The sequence below is a fragment of the Pleurodeles waltl genome, chromosome 1_2 (assembly GCF_031143425.1).
Source record: "Pleurodeles waltl isolate 20211129_DDA chromosome 1_2, aPleWal1.hap1.20221129, whole genome shotgun sequence".
NCBI lineage: Eukaryota > Metazoa > Chordata > Amphibia > Caudata > Salamandridae > Pleurodeles > Pleurodeles waltl.
Genome location: NC_090437.1, coordinates 1,336,200,221 through 1,336,222,252, shown reverse-complemented (window position 1 = coordinate 1,336,222,252; position 22,032 = coordinate 1,336,200,221). Strand labels below are relative to the sequence as shown.

At 44.0% G+C, this 22,032-nt stretch overlaps 1 protein-coding gene across 1 annotated transcript in view; it reads right to left on the bottom strand.

Annotated features, from left to right (window-relative positions):
- LOC138296310 (long-chain-fatty-acid--CoA ligase ACSBG2-like) overlaps nucleotides 1-22,032 on the bottom strand; it is a 424,825-nt gene that overhangs the window by 56,298 nt on the left and 346,495 nt on the right. The window contains exon 11 of the mRNA XM_069235332.1: nucleotides 5,638-5,777. Coding sequence (XP_069091433.1) covers nucleotides 5,638-5,777 — 140 coding nt within the window. The remainder of the gene's footprint in view (nucleotides 1-5,637; nucleotides 5,778-22,032) is intronic.

Here is a 22,032-nt window from a genome sequence, read left to right as displayed (position 1 = left end):
CATAGACAAGTGTCTTCAAAGCAAACAACATGGATAAACTTTGCTCAGTTATCTTTAGAGTAATCATGACCAAGCAGTGTTTACATTTCTCCCCAACTGCATCATATTGTCCATCACATCTTCAGAGGAAATCTTTTCGCTCCAAGCCTCAAGGTGATAAGCAAAGCCAGGCTCTCCTCTCTACCTTCAAAGTCATGAAGTAGGTAAGTATTCCCCCTCTTTTCCTTCATAGTGGTTAGCATGGACGACCTCTGCCCTCTTATTGTCAGAGAGATCACTTTATTGCTTTAGAGTGATCAGCATTGACAAATGTAGAGTTTGTTTACTGTAATTAGCACGGATGAGCTTTATCCTTCTAGCCAAGGAATGATCAGCATGGATGAGGGCTGTCCTCCTCTCTCAGGAGTGATCAGCACAGGCAAGCTTTCTCCACTCCTATCTTCTGAGTAGTGCGCATGGACAAACTCTATCCTTCTCCCTTGAACAGGCTGTATCCTTTCTTCCTGAGACTTTGTCAGCATGATGAGCTAGATACGTCTCCCTGAGGAATGATGAGCGTGAACAAACACTCTCCTTCTAATCAGCAAGGATGAGCTCCATCTCTTTACCTAAGAAGTGATAATCATTGCCAGACTCAGTCCTTGTACCTTGATAGTGATGAGCGTGGACTTCAGAATGATCTACTCTCAGAGTAATCTAGCTTCAGAGTGATCCGCATGGACAAACCTTCCAAACTCATGATCATATTGATCAGCAGGGAGCCACCCTTCCTTCATACCTTCACACTGACTGGCAAGGATGAACGCTCCCATCTAATCTGCAGATTGGCATATATGTACTCTTGCATCTAATTTGTAGTGAGCAGCAGGAACAATCTGTTTCCTCCCGTCTCCAGGGTGATTAATGTGCAAGCTCTTCCATATTATCTTCTAAATGATCAGCACAGACAAGCTCTCCCCTCTAACCTTAATAATGATCAGAAAATGATCGGCATGGACACACTCTCCCCTCTAACCTTAATAATGATCAGAAAAGATGCACTGTTGCTTTGCCTTTTGAGTAATCAGCATAGCTGAGTTCTATCATACTATGCTAGAAGTGATCAGCACACACAGGTTCTTCCCTGTTACTGTCATACTAATCAGCAGAAACCCACTCCTTCCTTCATGGTCATCAGCATATGAGTGCTCCTATACTTTGCTAGCAGTAATCAGCATAGAAGTGTTCTTCTCCATCCTTTTAAGAGTGACCATCTTGGGCGGTGTTAGACCTGACAGCCTTAGGGTGGTCGTCCCCAAACCCTTTGCCTTCCCCCTTCCTATTTTTGCTGAGTTTGTTTCTGTTAGCTTTAGGTCTTGGTGCACTTTACCACTGCTAAAGTATGCTAAAATGCTTCACTCACTCCTTAAAATATGGTAACATTGTCTGACACATAATTTGCATAGGTTCCTAGTAAAGTAGTATACTGTATAACCAGGGCTGATACATTAATTGCTACTAGTGGACCTGCAGCACTTATTGTGCCACCCACTTAAGTAGCCCTTTAAAACATGTCTCAGGCCTGCCAGTGATAGCAGTTTAAAACCACCAATTCTACTTGGTAAATTAACCCTCCTTACCGAACCTAAAACTCCCCTTTTAATACATATATGGCATGGTGCATTGCAATTAAAAAAGTTAGACATGTGCTTTTACATTTTACGTCTTTGTAGAAAAAAACTCCAAAATTATTTTTTCTCTACTGTGTGGCCTATCCCTCCCATAGGATAACATTGGATTACCTTATTAGATATAGTAAGTGCTAAAAGTCATGTTTGGTATAGGAGAAACTGTAGTTAAAAGTCCTTTCTAATGGTAAAGTCGGGTTTTAAGTCAGAATTTAGAAAATGCCACTTTTAGAAAGTTTGCATTTTCTTGCCATAGCCATTTGGTGCCCGCAATCTATTCCTGGCTCCCATAACTAGGTGTGAGTGGCAGTTGGCCTTTGTATACTCCTCCTAGACAGACACATAATAGAGGGACTAGGTTTGCTTGAATGGGCCATCACTGGCAGGATGTGGGTGCTGAACACATCCCCACTTACATATCTATATTCAAGGCCCCGTTCACACACAGAACTTAACACTAGCCTTTTTTGCCCGTAGCCAGGCTAGAACCAGACCAGGGAGGCACGAAATTCCAACCTCTTTTGAAGGGCAACTTCTAGAAACCCCGTGAAGGAGGCACTGTGTATAAAAATAGAACACTCAGAGTCACTCTTTAGTTCACTCCTGGACCTGAGGAAGGGCTCCCGGAGGACTGTCTGCTGCTGTGGCCTGCTGTGTACTTCAAAGTAACTGCTTTGCTACACCAAGAAGGACTGCTCTGCTGTCCGAAGCCTGCTCTGAGCCCCTGAGGTTGGCCTTTTTGCTTGAGCCCTGCACTTCACCTTGAACCAAGGACTAGTAAAAAGGACTTTAATGGGTAGTTGGCTCGCCTCCTGATCAGAGCCTCAGGGTCTGAAAAGGCTCCATCCAACTTGAACCGGCACCTGGATCCTGCCTGAGTGAGTCCTGAGCCTCCAAATGGTGCACATTCAGTCGTGGACCCTTGGAAGTGGTGCTAAAGGAGCCCAGGTAGACCAAATCTAAAACTTGGGGAAAAAGAAGCGTTCTGAGAACTGAAAGGAGACCGCCACCTACCTGCTCGTCGATCCACCCAAGGTACATCGCCAGTCGGCCTCATTTCAAGGCAGCTCCCACTTTGTTGTTCTCCGCAGCAGTAAATCCTGGTCAGTGGCTCCTTGCAGAAGGGGAATCTTGCCTCGTGGAGCCCTAAACAGCTACAGCCTGAACCTCTGTCCTCCTAGAGTTTTTTCAACTTCCAAAAAAGAGACTAAGGGCCTGATTTCAATCTCGGTGGATGGAATACTCCATCGCAAATGTGACGGATATCCCGCCCACCATATTACGATCTCTATATGATACAATGGGATCGTAATACGGCAGACAGGATATCTTTCACATTTGTGACAGAGTATTCCCCTCCGCAAAGTTCGAAATCAGGTCCTAAGTCTGAACAAAGGAATCTTCATGGCAACTTCATCCAACAGCTCCGCGATGATGGCGCCTCTTTCTTGGACAGTTTTAGTTGATCCCTCCCCTGTTTAAGGTTTTATAGGATCAAGCCCTATTAAGTTTACGGTCCTCCTCAGTCTTCCAGCTGCCTTTAGCCTGCTGGACACCGCTAGCTTCCTTGCCCTGATGAACTTTTGTTGTGAAGGCCTCTAGGACCTGAGTTGGTCACCCCTGTTATAGCTTAGCTTTACAGTTGATGTTTTATTCACATTTTTCATTTTAGTAAAGCTGCTTTTTAGCAATGGCTTTTACACATTTTAGCAGTTTGCTTTTGTTCTAGGACATTGAGGGACATGCTGCTCAATGGGTTAGCTTTTGTGTGACATATAGTCAGTACTTTCTGTCCAAGGCTATGGAACATGGTAAACAATATGTTAGTTTGTGTTGCCCTTTCAGGAGACAGCTTCCATCACCTAGACACAGAATTGCATTAGAACTGTGCTTCCAGTGTGGTATGGTTTGTTATATAAACGGTCCACTGACCCATGGAGGGTAGAGGGTATTCTGGCCATGACTATCCTTTGACGCACGCTGAGAGAAATGCAGCTTGACTGGTGCTAATCTACCAGCTTTTAGAGAGGATTGCTATCTACACCACAGGCTGATTCCTGACACAATTTTCTGGTATGGTGCCGGGGCTAATTCCTTAGATCGGCCAGGCAGAGGGTTACAACCACTATGCTATCAGAGTAGACATAGGGTTCGGTAGGAGCCTCTAGTACATCTAGAACCACATACGTCATGATTGGATTGTTCAACTTTTTTACTATGTTCGTAATGCTGATTACCTTGCCAATTATCAGAGCTCACCCTTCATACGCTAGATTGTGATTGTTTCAATAAATGCATTGAAAGCTTATATTGCATCTTTTTGTCTCACTTTGGCATGCATGAGTAACAATACAAAAGGGGTATGATCGGTTATACAGCTTCCCTTGGGAGTTGGAGTGTCATGTTCAGGTTACCTTAATCATCTTTTACCCAGATAGGTTTGGATGAGGCACTGTGAGCTCGCCGGGAGTTAGGCCGCAGTTACTAACTGCATGGATAGACTCAGTCTCCCAGTCTTTGTCATTCTTACATCCTAAACACGCGGGCCTATTACTAAAGTAGTAGCCGCATAACACTTTACCTTCTCAGACATTTTTCTTCAGATTTTTTCCTAAGTCCAAAAATCAGTGGAGACCGGGCTTCATCCACTTCTCGTATCGCTGTCAGCCATAACGTTTGATGTTGCCCGGGTCTCGTGCCAGTGAATGACTGCAGTTAGCGCTTTGATTGTTTAGCCACTAGATTTTAACTTAAATGTTAAAAACCCATAACTCCGGCTCCGCTGTTTGAATTTTTGTCTTTTAGTATTGAATAATTTAATAACATTTACTCTTATTTTGGAAATTTGTGTGGGATTATCTTGTGTTGTCTTTTCACTTCATTACTGTTTGTGTGCTACATAAATACTTTACACATTGCCTCTGACTTAAACCTGACTGCTTTTGTATCAAGCTACCAGAGGGTTAAGCACGGGCTCATTTAGTGACTTTTATTGGTTCACCTAGCAGGGATTGTGGGTGTTGCTTGAGCAGAGTTCCACCCCACTCAACCAACAGCCCAGTTTCTCAGAAGTGTTTCCTTCCTCTCAAAGCTTCACAGGGGTCAGTTGTTTGATCATTACATTCATAGTAATAGATATGGTTAAATTCCCTCTGTGCCTTCAAAGTGATTGTCATGGATACAATTTCAGTCTCCTTCAAAGTGATCAGCATAGCTTTGTTGTACCGTTATATCTTCAGAATAAGCAACGTGAAAATCCCTCCCCTCCAATCTTTAGAATCAGAAGTGAGCTCTCCATCCCTACCTATAGGGTGATCAGCAGAAGTGAGCTCTCCAACCCTACCTCTAGGGTGATCAGCAGAAGTGAGCTCCCCATTCCTACCTCTAGGGTGATCAGCATTAGTGAGCTCTCCATCCCTACCTCTAGGAGGATCAGCAGAAGTGAGCTCCCCATCCCTACCTCTGGGGTGATAAGCAGAAGTGAGCTCTCCATCCCTACCTCTAGGGTGATGGGTGATCAGCAGAAGTGAGCTCCCCATCCCTACCTCAAGGGTGATCAGCAGAAGTGAGCTCCCCATCCCTACCTCTAGGGTGATCAGCAGAAGTGAGCTCCCCATCCCTCCCTCTAGGGTGATCAGCAGAAGTGAGCTCTCCATCCCTATTTCTAGGGTGATCAGCAGAAGTGAGCTCCCCATCCCTACCTCTAGGGTGATCAGCAGAAGTGAGCTCTCCATCCCTACCTCTAGGGTGATAAGCAGAAGTGAGCACTCCATCCCTACCTCTAGGGGGATCAGCAGAAGTGAGCTCTCCATCCCTACCTCAAGGGTGATCAGCAGAAGTGAGTTCTCCATCCCTACCTCTAGGGTGATCAGCAGAAGTGAGCTCCCCATCCCTACCTCAAGGGTGATCAGCATGGTCAAGGTTCCTGTTTACCTTCGTTGTTAAGCAAGAGCAAGCTCTGCTTCCTTACCTTGAGAGTGATCAGCATAGACAAGAACTTCCTCTTGTCGCCTACTAACACAGCATTACTGATGATGGGCACCTCCTTTTTCAGAGCATTCTCAATTGGGACTGGGGGAATGTTTTCACCTCCGGCTGTGATAACCAGTTCTGCAATCAAAGACAAGCACCAATCATATTTCTGTTATGTCAATAGAGATATGAAGACGCTCATGCATATCAAACAACCTAACACAGAAAAGGACCCTATTTGACGGAAGTGAGAGTGATCCTGGCCCATGTTTCTTATCTTTTTGCCTCATCATTTGCCCTATCAAATTTATGTTCTCCTTGGGACTATGCATACAAGGCTGTTCCCTATTGCAGCGTCATGAACCAAGGATTTTTACCAAGAATCAAAGGCTAGATACGCAGAACTTAGAGAGTATGCTTTTGTGAGACACAAGTTGTAGCTTTGGTGATTCCACGTATTAACTGAGAAATTCATAGAGGAAATACATTGTTTCTCTGGAGTGAAGTAGTTTATCAACCATGCATTAAATCATGTCTGACCCCCAAGTTCAAAGCATTCCAGTAGTGTGTGCCCTATGGTGGGTCCTGAGTGGAATGAGAGCCATTCTTATTGGGGAACTGCAAGAAGACAGCACAAGGCTCTTGCAAGTGGTCATGCGCCTAGGTGTGGCATTACTGATAGACATCTGAGGGGCTGCAGTGATCAGCTGGAAGCCAAAAGGAGTGCCTGGTGGAGAGTATGGGTAGGACCTGGGGTAGGAGATGGTCCTGGTGATCACCATTTGTGCACATTTTGTGTGGAAATCCACAGGAAGGAAAGTCCTTGTGGAGGTTCACGCAAGAAAGGGCACACCCACAATGAGTAGACCAGTTTCACAGGTGCCTTCACTACACCCAGTCACCACAGTATAGCTGTATGTGTTTTTTGTTCTAATTGCTCCACAGTCTTTACATTGCCGTTCAAAACTTAATTCTGAAACCTATAAAATCCTGCTTTCTGGTTACTATGGATGATTCGGGTATAGCGTGTTTTGTGGCTTCAAGTGTGTCTAGGATTTTAAGGTTGTAAGTCATAGAGGAAGATCGGTGTGGCTGGGAAGCCCAATAGTCTCTTTTATCAATAATTACTACAAAACTGGACAGAACATATTGATTATTGTAGAACATATGTGAGAGCTGTTAGTCTTTCTCTGACAAACCTACAGTTAAAGTTGCATTGCTTAAAATGGTGATGTTCTCTAAGCTCTTTCTTGGAAATAGGGAAGAATGCCTATTTCTTGGATGAGACATAATTGCCATTCACACTGTGCAAGGACTTGTTACCGGTGGTTGAAAGAGAAAGAGCAACTGCAAATAGGCAAAATATGGTTAGTAAAATACAATTGAAAGGCCCGCTATATTCTATACTCTGTTGGTTGCAGGCCACCCTTTCTTTTGCTTTCCTGGAAGTTAGAGACCTGGGAGATTTAAGATCAAATTGAAGTGTTAACTTTTTTTGTTAAACGTGGATTGTAAAACGTGGTCGCTGCCAAAATGTGGAACACTCTTCCCACCCACCTGCGCCAGACCAAAGACCTCCTTACCTTCAGGAAACTTCTCAAGACCTGGCTGTTCGAGCAGTAGCAGCATTCCCTCCCCCCCCTTCTCCTCCCTTTCCTCCTCAACGCCTTGAGACCCTCACGGGTGAGTAGTGTGCTTTACAAATTCCTGATTGATTGATTGTCCATTTCTGCAAGCAGTTCTGAGGCAGTGACAAAGCTGAATGGACACTTTAGCCATTATAGCCCAGCAGCATGTAGTCCTGAAAACCCAACCCAACACATATCCACATGCCAATCATTAGGTCTGCTTCCTAGCCCTCCCCATACTTTCAACTAGCTTACAGTACAGGTGAGCTTGATAGACAGACCCAAGGAGTGAGACTTCAGAAAATGCCTCAATTTTTCCCTTCCTCGTCCCAGTCCTTACGTGTGAGGCATCCCCTCCTCCTGGGCAGATATTCTTTGCACTTAAACCTCTTTTTCAGACCTCCTCCTCCAGTTAGGATACCACATAAAAGGTAGGCCCAAATCTGCCATCCTCCTAGATACACAGATCCTAGTTTAGTTCTGAAGATGTCACAAAGCCATCTAGGCACCAAAACCCTTGTACAAGGAAGCGGAAATCAGAGTTATCTGTAAACAATCTAGGTGTTGCCTCATTATTCCCCTTTCTCATACTCGTATTTAATTATGGAGACATACTCCAGCAGGCAAAGGCACCTTTGGAGGAATACCATACATAGAAGGCACCAACACCATAATGGAATTCAATACCCTGTGCACTTTTCAATGAAGTTCATGAACCTGTCATAGTCCTTGGTACAGAAGATGAGCCACCATCACCAAACAAACATCGATCAGGACATCTGCATCCAATCTTTAGAAGGATGCAAATGTTAAAGGCGCAGGCAGGAAGCAGCTTCACAAACCTCATACAAAGCGCCACTGTGGGCTTCGCCATAAAGGTGGTTAGAACAGCCCTCAAACTGCTAGCGACCTCATAAGCCAAGAATATAGTATGCTCCACCAAATGGTTCAAAGTTCCTGAAGATGGTCGAATACCCTGATGAGATGCTTCAAAAGTAAGAGAAATAATAAAAAAGGGATGTGCTTTCTCTAAATAAATAAAAACTGCTCTGCTTACGTTCAAGAAATGTAAGGCACACACCTCCCAGAGTAAGGATTGGGGTGAAAAACATAGAACAATAGCAGACTAAAAAAATTACATTTTGACCAACCTTCAGTACAAAACCTGCGCTTAATTTGAGAACTATAGTGTCTGGAAACTACTAGAGATGAGAAGTATATTTATCAGGGACCCAATTTCCCACATCTCCTAGTGGAGGTATTGGCTAGTAGAAAAAACATTCTTTGGAAACAACATTTTATTCCGCTCAAAGATTCGAAAAGAACACACCGTAGGATAGGCAGAATTAAAAATAAATCATAGGGAGGAGCAATGCTTTGAACTACTGGGTGTGCCAAGGAAAGCCTCTTGAAAAGCCGAAAAGTGAAAGATTGTAGTGACTGCCCACTTGTTCATGGATTCTGGTATGCCCTAATAGTTGCAGTGTGAACCTCTAGGAGGTCAAAAGCAATTGCAACAAAACCATCCAGTAAACATTGAAGAATCAAATTGCAAGATCAAAGATGGTGGCCTGTGTGTAGAGCTTCAGGGTGACCCTGTGGCCCACTGCGGAAAAGCAGAGAAATACTGGAACATTGAAGATGGCAGACATGCTGTGAGAGGTGCATAAGATCAGGGTTTTTGTGACTGATAAGAACAGGGCATCTGGGTGCAGCACAAAGTTGCAAGGGACTGGTTGTGATGCACCAGCAGAGGAAGAAAGGCCGGCCCTACAGGCTCAGAGTAGTAACAAAGATCAACCTCCTGGTAGGCGATGCATGACATTGCAGAACAGGGGAGAATCAAAACCGCTTAAGGGAGAGCAGCCCGCCTGAGAGGAAAATACGAAAACGCATGATGCCTGAACCATTAATAAACAGGGAGCATGATGGAAAAACATCTTCTTCAGACGATATAGGGTGGGGGTTGAATGATAAACAATCTCTACAACTGCTCTAGTAAATAAAAAAACTATAAAGAAATGAAGAGTTTGAACTTACAGTTCGAAATGCAGCAAATGGGGCACAGAAAAAGGAGTGAAGGTTCTCTAAGTATTAGAAATAATTTAAAGAGGAACTTGACAGATCGTTCTGAAGAAAGGAAGATGTAACAATATAGATTACATTTTTCATTGCAAAGACATGCATTAATGAAAACTTAAGCATCCAAGTTCTCTGTGAAATCGAGTGGTCCTTCTCCCACTCTCTCTATTCTGCAAGTTTCTGTGCTACCTTTGAGGGTCTCCAGTCTGCTGCACTGTCTGGTTTTACCTCTGACATTTGGTGTTAGACTTTGTCCTGAAAGGTATTTCCAGGTTTGATTTTTCTCCTGCATCTTATTTGTCCTCTTTTACCAGTTGACTGATCTGGAAGGTCGAAGCTTCAGCAGTAATATATTAATGTAAGGAGTACCAGAGAAGCTTGAGGCTGACAACATTATTATGCACATTCATTCACCCCTGGAAGTTCAGAGAGCCAATGGAGTGAGAACAAGGAACTAGAGACAAGGAGCGGGACCTAGGTAGAATGTCTATTAAACTAGCAACATGCAAGGCAAGTTATCCTAGCCGCTAACACATGGCTGTTCCACTGTAAAGAAAACACAATACCTACAACACAAAACTTTCTACAGGAAATGCACAAGAAAAAGAAAGGTGTCTCCAGGTATTAGACACTGTATAAAAATGTGTGTGTTAGACCTGGCATCCTTGGCATAGCTTCCACTGACATTTTGACTTCAGACATCCTGTTTTGCTGACCTTGTCTTTGCTGACTTTAAGACTCTGCAAACTGTTAGGTACTGGTGGACCTGCAGCACTGATTGTGCCACCCACTTCAGTAGCCCTTCAAGCATGTCTCATGCCTGCCACTGCAGAGCTTGTGTGCGCAGTTTTAAACTGCCATGTTATCTGTCAGGTTAACCCTCTTGCCAGGCCCACACCTTTCTTTTTAATACATATGAGTCACCCTTAAGGTAGGCCCTAGCAAGCCCAAGGGTACTGTGCAGTGTATTTAAAAAGTAGGACATGTACTTTCAAGCTCGTAAATTCGTTTTTCACTACTGCAAGGCCTATCTGTCTCATAGCATAACATTGAGATTACCTTTTTACATGTTATAAGTGTAATTTCCAATGTGGAAGCAATTGGACCCCCAAATTTGTTGCCTCTAGAATCACAATTTAAAATCGCAACTTATGGTGAAGTCAGATTTAAAATTGTAATTCTGAAAATGCCACTTCTAGAAAGTTGGCATTTTCGTACATTAACCATCTAGTGCCTTCTGCCTGTCTCTGAATACACGTCTGGGGTGGATGACAGCTAGGATTTGTGCATTCCTTCCAGACTGCTACACATAAATGGAGCTTAGGTGTGACTGAAGGGCCAGCCACAGCTTGATGGGCCATCCTGGGCAGCATGGAAGGGAGAAGCTGACATTTACACCTGAATAGGCTGTTTCCTGTCCCCACACAAAGGGATGCATACCCTTCTGTAGTGAGTCTGCAGGAAGTACAGGGACTCTGTGCATTCAAAGGCGTCTCTTTGAAGTCTCCCCCACTTCAAAGGCACAACTGGGTATAAGTACTGGTCCTCAGACACTACCACCTCAGTAGACTTCTGTACATGTGGATACTCTGCCAAGAAGAAGAACTGCTATGCTGCTGAAATGACTGTCACTCTGCTGGACTCTCACTCTGCTGTTCTGACCTGCAGCCCTCCTCGCCTGGGAGTGAAAAGGACTGAACCTGCATCTCTCCAACCCTGAACTCAAGTGATACTCAGGGATTGCTGGCTTGCCTTCTGTTTGAAGTTTCAGTGACCTCAAAGTCTTCCAACCCATCTGCCTACAGTACCTGGACTCTGCCATCTTAGAGTCTTGCCCTGTCAAGTAGTGGCAATCCAGTCCTAGGCCCTTCGAAGTGGGTATAAAGTGCTGAAACTGCCAAAATCCATGCACTGTCGCCAGTGTGCCGCTTGGAACCAGCGCATCTCCATTGACACTGACACATCGCAGCTGCTGCAAGGATCAAGGACACTGCATTGCCATTGACGCATCACTGCTGCTGCCAGGATTGAGGACATCACATCGCTGACAGCTCAGTGCATCGCCTCCATTCCCTATGGATCCCCGACTTTGCGCAGGTTGGAGGTGACGCATAACCTACATCCTCAAGATCGATGCCGAAGCATCACCTCCTTTGCTCCTTGCATTGTGTCTTCCACGCCGATGCAACTGCGAACCACAGTACTGTTTCAGCGGGCCAAGGCTTGTCCGTGTATCTGACCTGCACTGCATCATGGTCAGCTTGAACTTTTGGATTTGACCTAGTCTAACACAACCAGATAGCCCTGGTTGTTTTCTTTTTGCTTTTAAGCACTACATATTAGTTTAATCTTTAAAAATTCAGAACTCCGGTTATGGTCTTGTTTTGGTCTTGCTTTGTTCATTAAATTAAATTAAGCTGTGTTTTTCTAACTAGATGTGGTATCTTCTTGTGTGGTGTTTTCACTGTTTTATTGTTTGAAGTGTTGCACAAATACTTTACACATTACCTCCTAAGTTAAGCTTAACTGCTCTGTGTCAAGCTACCAGAGGGTAAGCACAGGTTAATTTAGGATGTGTATCTGACTTACCCTGACTAGGATAGTGGTTCCTGTTTGTACAGGGTGCATACCTCTACCAACCAGAACATTTCTAACAGTGGGACATATGATATAGGCTGTCGTGGTGATTGCGATCAATGGTCCAACTAAAGAATTTGAAAACCTAGGAGAATTCAAGGATTTTTTTGACTCGATGGAAGATTCTATCCTGGATATCTTCGAAAATAAACTGAACCTGGGAAATTCATCAGTGCCCAAAGAGATGATTTGTTGCAAAACAAAGAACACCACAATCTGGAATGAGCTGTACATTGATTGACCGCAGGAGACACACATAAAACTGAAAGTAAAATAGTAGAGGGATAAATCGACATCTGCTCTCAAAGTCTGCGAATGACAATTAGGAGTATACATGCTGGTACACTATCTTAATCTGCTGCAACAAGGTAGGGACAGCTATGTGGAACAGGAACAGTGGCAGGAAGGGGAGCTGGCATAATTGGACAGTGACACACGTAAGATTGGACTTAATGCTCATAATTGGATCATTGCCATGCTCATCTTATGGGAACATCTGTTACATATAGTATTGAGATAGATGTAAATGCCAGGATGGGAAAGATGATGTGACGATTGAAAGTATATCCCCAAAAGGACTTTAAGTTAATTAGAAATAAGTATACAAGTACATCCATTGTAATACTGTTAGTACAAAGGGGCTTAAGAGAAGGGAACTCGCACATTAATAGAGATGAAAATTAAGTTAGGAGAACGATTCATATTTATATAAACTTGACCCATGTGTGAAAGGAAACATACATTGACTCAAGATAGCTCCCTGTTCTTAAGAACGTCAGATCTGAACTAGAGAAGTCAAAGAACTGACAAGATGACTAATTGTTGACCCACCCCACATCCTCAGTGCCATTATAGACTTTGGGGAGGGGTCGTGCCCCCTCCCCTTCAAGTTGAGTGCGGTCCCAGAGGATGGGGCCTGTTACGGCTCGGAGAAGGGGGCTGCACATCCCTTTTCCTTAAAATATATGTTTTGGCCCTGGGGGATAGAGTCCATGGGGCAACTATTGGCTCGGAGAGGGGCTTTGTGCCTCAGTCCCCTTAAAGGACCAGAGCGGATGGGTTCCCCGTGGCCCCTTGTGGATCTGGAAGAAGAGCCTTGTTTCCTCCTCCCCTTTACAAAAATCTTTTGTCCCAGGGAGACAGGATCCCTAGGCCACTATTGGCTCAGGAAGGGGGCTGTGCACTCCCTACTCCTAATTTTTTAACAAAAGGCCTTGATGTGGAGTTTCTCAGTACCTCAGGGAGGGGGGCCCACACCACCCTCCCCTTAAAAAAAACACACAAAAAACAAAGGTCCGCAGAATGGGGTCCCTGGGGCCCAAAGTGGCTCCGGGAGAGAGGCCGCACTCCCTCCTCCCCTTTTTAAAAATATAAATAAATAAGGCTCCGTATGAGAAATTGGGTTGTTGGTTGAGTGGGTTGTTAACCCAGCAGAAGCAACAGCCACAAAGTCAAAGTGAATAACAAAAGTCACCAAATTAACCTGTGCCTTACCCTCTGGTAGCTTGGCACACAACTAGTCAGGCTTAACTTAGAGGCAATGTGTAAAGTACTTATGCAGCACACAAACAGTAATAAAGGGAAAACACAACTCAAGAAAAATCTCACACCAATTTTTTAAAAAAATCTACATTATAATACATTAATTGACACCAAAACTACAAAAATCCAGTCAGTAGAAATGGAGTTATACATTTTTAAAGCTTAAGGTAAAAACTAATGCCTAAAGGATCAAAGCACCAACCGCACACATCTAGTCTTACAAGACTGGGTCAAAGTTGAAAATTATGGCTGACCGCGATGGAGCAACAATGTCCTTGTTGGAGAACCACCGAGCTAAAGGCCTGATTTAGTTATTGGGGAGGGGTTACTCCGTCACAACGGTGACGGATGTTCTGCCCGCCGAAATGTAAATCCCCTTATTTCCTGTGGGATTTAGATTGCGGTGGACAGGATATCCGTCACCGTTGTCATGGAGTAATCCCTCTGCCAACATCTAACTCAGCCCCCAAGTCACAGTGAAGATTTCCATGTTCAGATTTATGGTCAGATTACGACCTTGGCAGATGAGATTACTCCACCCCAAAAATGACGGATATCCCGCCCGCCGTATTACAAGTTCCACATATCCTATGGAACTTGTAACACAGCGGATGGGATATCCGTCACATTTGGGACGGAGTAATCCCCTCCGCCAAGGTCGTAATCCAGCCCTCAGTCTGCAGGAGGCCGGATATCCCTTTTGGGAAGGACAGCTGAATAGGATTATTGCTGTGGAGAAGAACCCAGCGGGAGCTGCTGAGAATTCGGGCCGACTGGTGATGCACTTTGGGTGGACAGATGAACAAGTTGGTCCTGGTCTCGTTTAGTTTCTCAGAGCAGTTTTTAGCCAAAAATGGTCTAAGTCCTAATTTTTGGATTTTAGCTATCTAGGTACATTTAACACCACCACCAAGTGTTCAGGACTAGAGGAGCACCAGTTTGGGGGGGTTATTACTCAGACTGGGTCCAGGTGTGGGTTCAAAATGGGTGGAGCCTTTTCTGTCCCTGAGATTCTGATTAAGAAGCCAGCTAACTAGCCCTTGGAGACGATCTTGGAGTCCTGGGTTCAAGAGATGTAACAGAGCTCAAGCAGCAAAGCAGGCCTCTGAAGGTTCAAGGCAGGCTTCAAACAGCAGAACAGTCCTTCTAGGTGCAACGAGGCAGTCTTGTGGAGTACACAGCAGGCCACAGCAGCAGGGAGTCCTCTGAGAGTCCCAACTGCTAGCCCAAAAATTGGTCTGAGGGTTCTATTTTTATACAAGGTACCTTATTTGAAGTAGGGGAAGTTGCTAGAGAATTCCCTTTGAAGTGCTTGGAGTTTCCTGCCTCTTCTTCCCTTGCTCCAGCCTGGCTGTGCCAACAATGCAGTGGTGAGAGGTCCTCTTTGCACAGCCTATATGCAATTGGGGCTCTCCTCCTCAGCCCCCGCCTGTGATGAACAATCCAGGCACACCTAATGCTCTATTGTGTGATACAAAGTCCAACTCCAAGCTCTACCCAGTCATGTGACCCAGGAACAGGCTGCAGGCACAAAATAGCTAGGATAGGACAATGCCAACTTTCTGAAAGAGGCATTTCAAAACTGTAGCTTAAAATCCAATATTACCATTAAAGAGGATTTCAAATTACAATTTCTCAGAACACCAGAATCACAAACTTTTACAGCAACTTTGCAAACCAACCCCAGAGCACACATTGCTAACCTATTCCCACCAACCAAGATGGCCACCTGACCGATTGGACAATCCTCACCATATATAACACAGCAACAATCATGTAGACCATCCACTTAGTGGCGCCAATGGATCCATGCCCTCACCAAATCTACAACTTGAGAACATCAGCAATCGGCATCACTCTGACCCACATCATCAACATCTCCCTCATGTGTGCCACTTTCCCGGTATTTAGGGAAACTTGCAGAAATCAACGCCTTCCTCAAAAAGCCCACAGCCATCCTAACTCAGCTGAGCAACTTCCAACCCATGTTCCTGCTCTCCAGTCCAGCCAAAGTGATTAAGAAGGCCATTAACAAGCAGACTTGCAGCCCACATCAAACTTCAATATCTTCTAGACAGTACATATTCAGAACAGAACAAACCACACCACCAAAACAGCAGTCATCGCTCCCACCGATGACATTTGAAACATCCTGGACCAAGGAGAAACAGTGGTCCTCATCCTGCTGAAACTCTCCAAGGCCTTCAGCGATGTCTTCCACATCACCCTCATCAAAAGACTCAATGAGATTGGCCTACAGGATCCACTTTCAAATGGATCTATTCGTTCCTCACAGGAAGATCCCAAAGGAACTGATATGAGGTGTCACACAGGGATCGTTCCTCAGCTCCACTGTTTTCAACAATTACATGACACCACTTACAAGACATCACTGTCATCTCCTACGCTGATGACACTCAACTGGCGGACAAGACAAATACCACTAGAACCAACTTCAACTGCATGACTGTGGTAGCAGAAGGCCTGAAGCTCAGCTCTGACAAGACGGAAGTACTAGCCTAGTGGCCACGAGCTGAGACCAATACCTGCACCCACAGACCACGCAAGAAATCTAGGGATTGTTCTAGATGACAAGCTCAACAAGAAGGCTCAATGCAACGAAGTTTACACCTCTTGTTTCCACATCCTATGTATGCTACAAAAGATCTTCTAATGGTTGCCTCAGAACACCAGATGAACAGTCACACAAGAACTTATCACCAGCAAGCTGTGATACGGCAACACTCTCTACATGGGAAACTCCAAACAATTCCTATACATACTCCAGACCCTCCAGAACATAGCCTCAAGACTCATGGTCGACCTTCCATGCCGCACACACATCACACCGCACCTCAGAAAGCTTCACTGGCTCCCCATTCACAAGTGAATACAAAGCCCCACATAACACACAACCAGAATACCTGAACAGTTGGATACATTTTCCCCAAAGGCTCTGCAGTGGCAGTTATTAGAATGAGACATGTTTAAAGTGTTACTTAAATGAAGGGTACAGTCATTGCTGCAGGCCCACTTCTAGCATTTAATGTGCATGTCCTGGGCACAGGTAGTGCAACTTTATGAGGGACTTACAAGTAAAATAAATATGCCAATTGGGTATAGGCCAATGTTACCATGTTTCAGGGAAAGAGCACAAGCACTTTAGCACTGCTTAGAAGTGGTAAAGTGTGAAGAGTCTTAAGGCCAGCAAAAAGGACCGGATTTAGAACTTGATGATCAGGTTAATCTGTCACAACAGTGAAGGACATCCCGTCTAACGGAATCTAAATCCCATTATATCCAATGGGATTTAGATTTCAGCGGAACGGGGTATCTGTCACCGTTGTTATGGAGTAACCTGTCTGCCGAATATTAAATCATGCCCAAAGTCAGAAAAAACAGGAGGTCTGAAGGCAAAAAGTTAGGGGAAAACCATGTCAGGTCTTAGAATGCAGTGGGAGACCTGGGACATGTTTTAAGGGGCTACGTAGGGGCACCATGAATTTACATGCTTTAAGTACATACCACTTTACTAGAGACTTAAAAGTACATTAAATATGCCAATCAGGTGTAAGTCAATTTTATCATGTTTTAGGGAGTGAGCACAAGCACTTTAGCACTGATTAGCAGTGGTAAAGTGCACAGAGTCCTAAAGCCAAGAAAACTATTTCATAAAAATAGTAGGGGGAAGACCACCATAAGGCCCAGCTCACAAGTCCATCACCCTAGGCGATGGGGTCCCCAGGGCCCGAAGTTCGTTCCCAGGGCCTGAAGTGGGTTGGGGGCTGTATGAATGGGTTGGACACAGAACGCGGCATGGGGTTGGCTGCCCACAGGGGCGGACAGTGACAGTTTGTGGTGTTGGCTGCCACGGGGCCTGGCCAGGGGCTAGGCCCTCGGCCATCCCCTACCACTTATGCCTCAAGGCATTCCACTGGGGGGTTGCTTTACATCTAGTAATAAAATGTTACTTTATGTGAAAAAAAAAACCTAGACATTCACCAGTTATAGGTAACTCAAGTAACTGTAAGTTGTGCCCTAAGGTAACTATTGCCATGCACAGCTAATTACCCCAAATATCACATCACCCATGACATCTATGACATCATTGTTAATATCACTGCACATTTGCAGTTAAATTATTGAGGAGAAAACTGCATTGAAGGGGACGTGAGTTATATTTATTTTAGATAGATATAACTGGTGAATTTCAGTGGGATTGTACATTTAAAACTTTATGTTGTAACTGAAATTTCCACATAACTATAGCATTACTTTAACCTTTGTTTTTTTCAGTGAAAGGTAAATATGCCAATTAGGAGCAAAGCCTGTTTGACATGTTTTTACAGGTCAGAGCGCTCACATTCACTGTTTACCTCAAAAGCAGAACTAGCCCTAACAAAAACAGTACGAACATGGAGAGAAGACTGGGAAACCATTGGCTATGCAACTTAAAAATATAGGCCCTTATTACGACCCTGGTGGTCTGAAGACCGCCAGGGTTGCAGTGGCGGTGTCACCGCCGATAAGCCGACGGTGAATACTGCCAAATTAGGAGTTTGGCAGTTTGGCCTAAGCCAAACCACCGAGCCTACACCCGCCCCATCACATTACTACGTTCTGCCAGGCTGGAGGTGAGCACATCCAGCCCAGCGGATAGCGTGAGACCTCTAGTGGTATCACGAGGCGGGAGAATGCCAGCATTTTTCTGCCAGTTGCACCGCCAGAAAAAACTGCGGGTCTTGCACCCTGGCGACAGGAATAAGCATTCCTGTCACCAGGAGACACTCGCACACACGTCCACATACCCGCACTCATGCACTCACATACTCCCACACACAAACACACCCACACTCACCCACGCACTCGCGTCATACACCCCCATTCACGCTAACATACATACACAAACACTGCAATCATGCATTCCCTCCCCCCTCCCCAGCGCATACATACATTCACACACCCCTCCCCAGCGCATACATACATTCACACCTCCACTCCCCCTGCACCACATACATGCACTCACCCGATCTCCCTGTCCACTCTCACAATCATCCCCATCCACTTACATACACCTGCACACAAATACACACACTCACCCCTTCCCTCTGCTCAATTGCACTCACGCACTCACCCCCATCCACACTCAATCACCCTGCACCCCATCCCCAAACACTCACTCACGCATGCAGACATGCACCCACAAACACCACCCCTCCCCACGCATTCACAATATTCACACACGCATTCACATACGCAGACATGCACCCACAAACACCCTCCCTGCATTCACGACATTCACACGCACTCACACATGTACACCCCCTCCACATTCACAACATTCATACACACACTCACACATGCGGACTTGTTTCTAGATTTCACTACCTTCTTTCAGTTCCTCATGGAAAACTGTCTCGTCTCGGTGCACACACTTTGTGCTTTCTGTGTCCCAAGCTGTGGACACACTACCTATTCATCTAGGAATGATTTCCTCTCATCTGCCTTTCAGGGAGGCTCCTAAAACTTTTCTGTTTTCTCTGGTCTCCTCCCTGTTGGAGTCAGTTGTTCCTTACTGCAAAGATTCCTCTTAGTCAGTTAAAAAGCACCCTGACCCACCTGTCACAAGTGGGTTTGTATCCAACCATTCTACTGCTCAGTTCATAACTCTGTCATAAACTATGGCAGGTTAAAAACAAATCTCCCTAGATGCAGGGAAAGCTTTTGCCCATGTCGAGAAGACCTACCTTTTTCATGTAATGGAGAGATTTGGTTTAGGGGGCTGTATAAAGCCCCTACGGCATCAGTAAATTATGGAGGGCTCATATTATGTTCATTTAGAATAATGAGGGGCACAGCTGCCCACTCTCTCCCTTGCTGTTCCTATTGGCTTTGGAACCTCTGCAATTGCTAGCAGGAATATAAAGAGATCAAATGAATTACGACAGCTGCTGGAGAACAGAAAGCAATGCTATATGGAGATTACATCATGATGACATTATTGAGACCAACAAACCTAATACCAGCAATGATATTTATTGATTAGACCCTAAACAGTTAACTGGTACACATGTGTAGTGATACCAATGATCAAGTGTGCAACACAAACATCACTGTTTAATGCTTACTTTTCCTGGAAAGAAGCCCACCATAAATATCTTAGCATATTTGTCAACAGACTCCTAGAACTCATCATGAAAGACATCGACCCACTGATAGATAAACTGAGAGAAGCAAAACGATTGGTGGCTGTGAATATGGCACACTCACTCTCAATATTAAAACCCTAGTTTCACATAAATCTCTCAGTTAAAAATTATATCTGAATGGTCGAAATACAGTAGAACAACCAATTCTTCATGAGTTGGAAAAGTCCGCCAATTAGAAAAAAAAGTATTTCAAGCACTCCAGTGATAAGTCACATTAAAGTACTGAAGTGTGTCTTCCATCCAAGAAAGTCTTTGATCCGATACAGCTTGGCACAAAGTTTCAAAAGGAATTCTCCGAATAAGCTTCTTAGTCTTCAAATTTCAAAACAGGAGAACCATACAACACATCCAAAGCCAACACGTGTTTCGTCTCCATAGATAATGTAACTGAAGACTTCATCAGGGCTATGATATCAAAGTAAATAAATTAAAATCTAATCTGAGATAAGCAATGTTCATACTGTTACTAAAGAACCACCAGAGTGAAGGCCAAGAACCAAAACATAGCATTCCATTTTCCATGAGTCAGTAATAATGAGCAGTACCCAGTGAGAAAAGGAAAATACATGGTGATAAGGCCAGTGAACGAACAGAAAACAATAGAAAAACCTCATCAAAGTAATACCAGAGAAATAGGTATATCACCATAGCTCACCTCACACCAGATCACCCAGTATCTTCCCTATCCATGCAGATAGTATCCAGGTATTAGTCACCTAAAGTACATAGAACTCACTGAATGATTCTCAGAACCCGAGCATAAACTACTCATTAGGTATATATTTAATCCAAAAATGCTCACCTAATGTATAATAGAAGAAGTTCAGTATTCGCTTCTTTTCAATCTGTAAAGTATCAAACAATAGAATGGACCTCAAAGTCATCAGTTGGGGTGATAGTCAACATGATCAACTGTAAAACCCGATCAGTTAAAATAATACAAAATACAGAATTGAAAATCCATTGTCCTGACCAAACTATCTAAAATGATCTCCAAATTAACATCCAATCATCCTTGTCATAAAAAAACCTAACTTCATAACACCCTAACTGTATGAGGAATATTGGGTACAAAATGCTGTCCCAAATATACATATGACCTACGTATCAGGATATATAAACTGAGCACCAAAACAGACGTATGGTCCAAACATCAATTTACAGTATGGGGAAGAGACTGATAATTACGACAAACAAAGCCCCTAGAAGACTTTTGATGGAAGGACGATTTAAATAATTTCCCCAGATGAAACAGGAGTTCCAGTTACCACCAAACAGTGGTGGAAACAGACAACCAATACATTGTCTCATAAGAACATTAGGACAAGCAATAATAGAATTGCAGCAATCATCTATATATCTTTATATACACACATAAAGATTACACAGAGGAATCGTATCAGGACTCATCAGAACCCTTTTTGAATGCTGATTTTCAATTGATGAATATAAATCTCTAAAACAAAGCTGGAAACAGAGATTATCAATTGAATACATGAACCTAGACTGGGAAGAATTGATGCATCTTCATGAGAAAGCCTAAAAGAGGCCAGCCTGGAACTGAGGGCCTGGTTTAGATATTGGCGGACGAGTTACTCCATCACAACAGTGGTGGATATCTGTCTGCCGAAATCTAAATCCCATAGGATATAATAGTATTTAGATTTAGCTGTACGGGATATCCATCACTGTTGTGACGGAGTAACTCGTCCACCAATATCTAAATCAGGCCTCATTTTAAAATCATACATAGATGCCACTGGTAATCGCTAAGGTTATAAAGTGTTAAACTGAGCCTGAATTCAAATGTTGGAGATGCAGACAAGCCAAGTGTCACGCAGTACACATAATATTATAATGTGGGAAATTGCAGGTTTATTGGGAAGGGGTGCAGATGATCACACAGGAACAAAGGGGTATAGTGAAACCTCTGCCCGCATCAGTAGCATTGCTTCATAGGTAAGCACGGCTTGAGATCATGCCCAGGTTATACAGATGATGTGCAACATCATTTACAGAGTTGGGCATTTTGAGACTGTGGAAAACAACATAAAATGCCAACATATGACACATGATTGAAAGACGTATGATATGGTGACGTATGAAAATAAGATTTGTAAACTGCACAATCACGCAAAAATATGAACAACTATGAAAAACTTGCTAAAACAGAATAGACAACTGTTACAGCGAGGCGAGTCTTAGGATATGTCGGTTTACTGCAAGTACATCTATGACGTGATGTGAGGTGGGATGGCTGTTCTTGCCTTACATATATTTTATCTCTGCAACAGG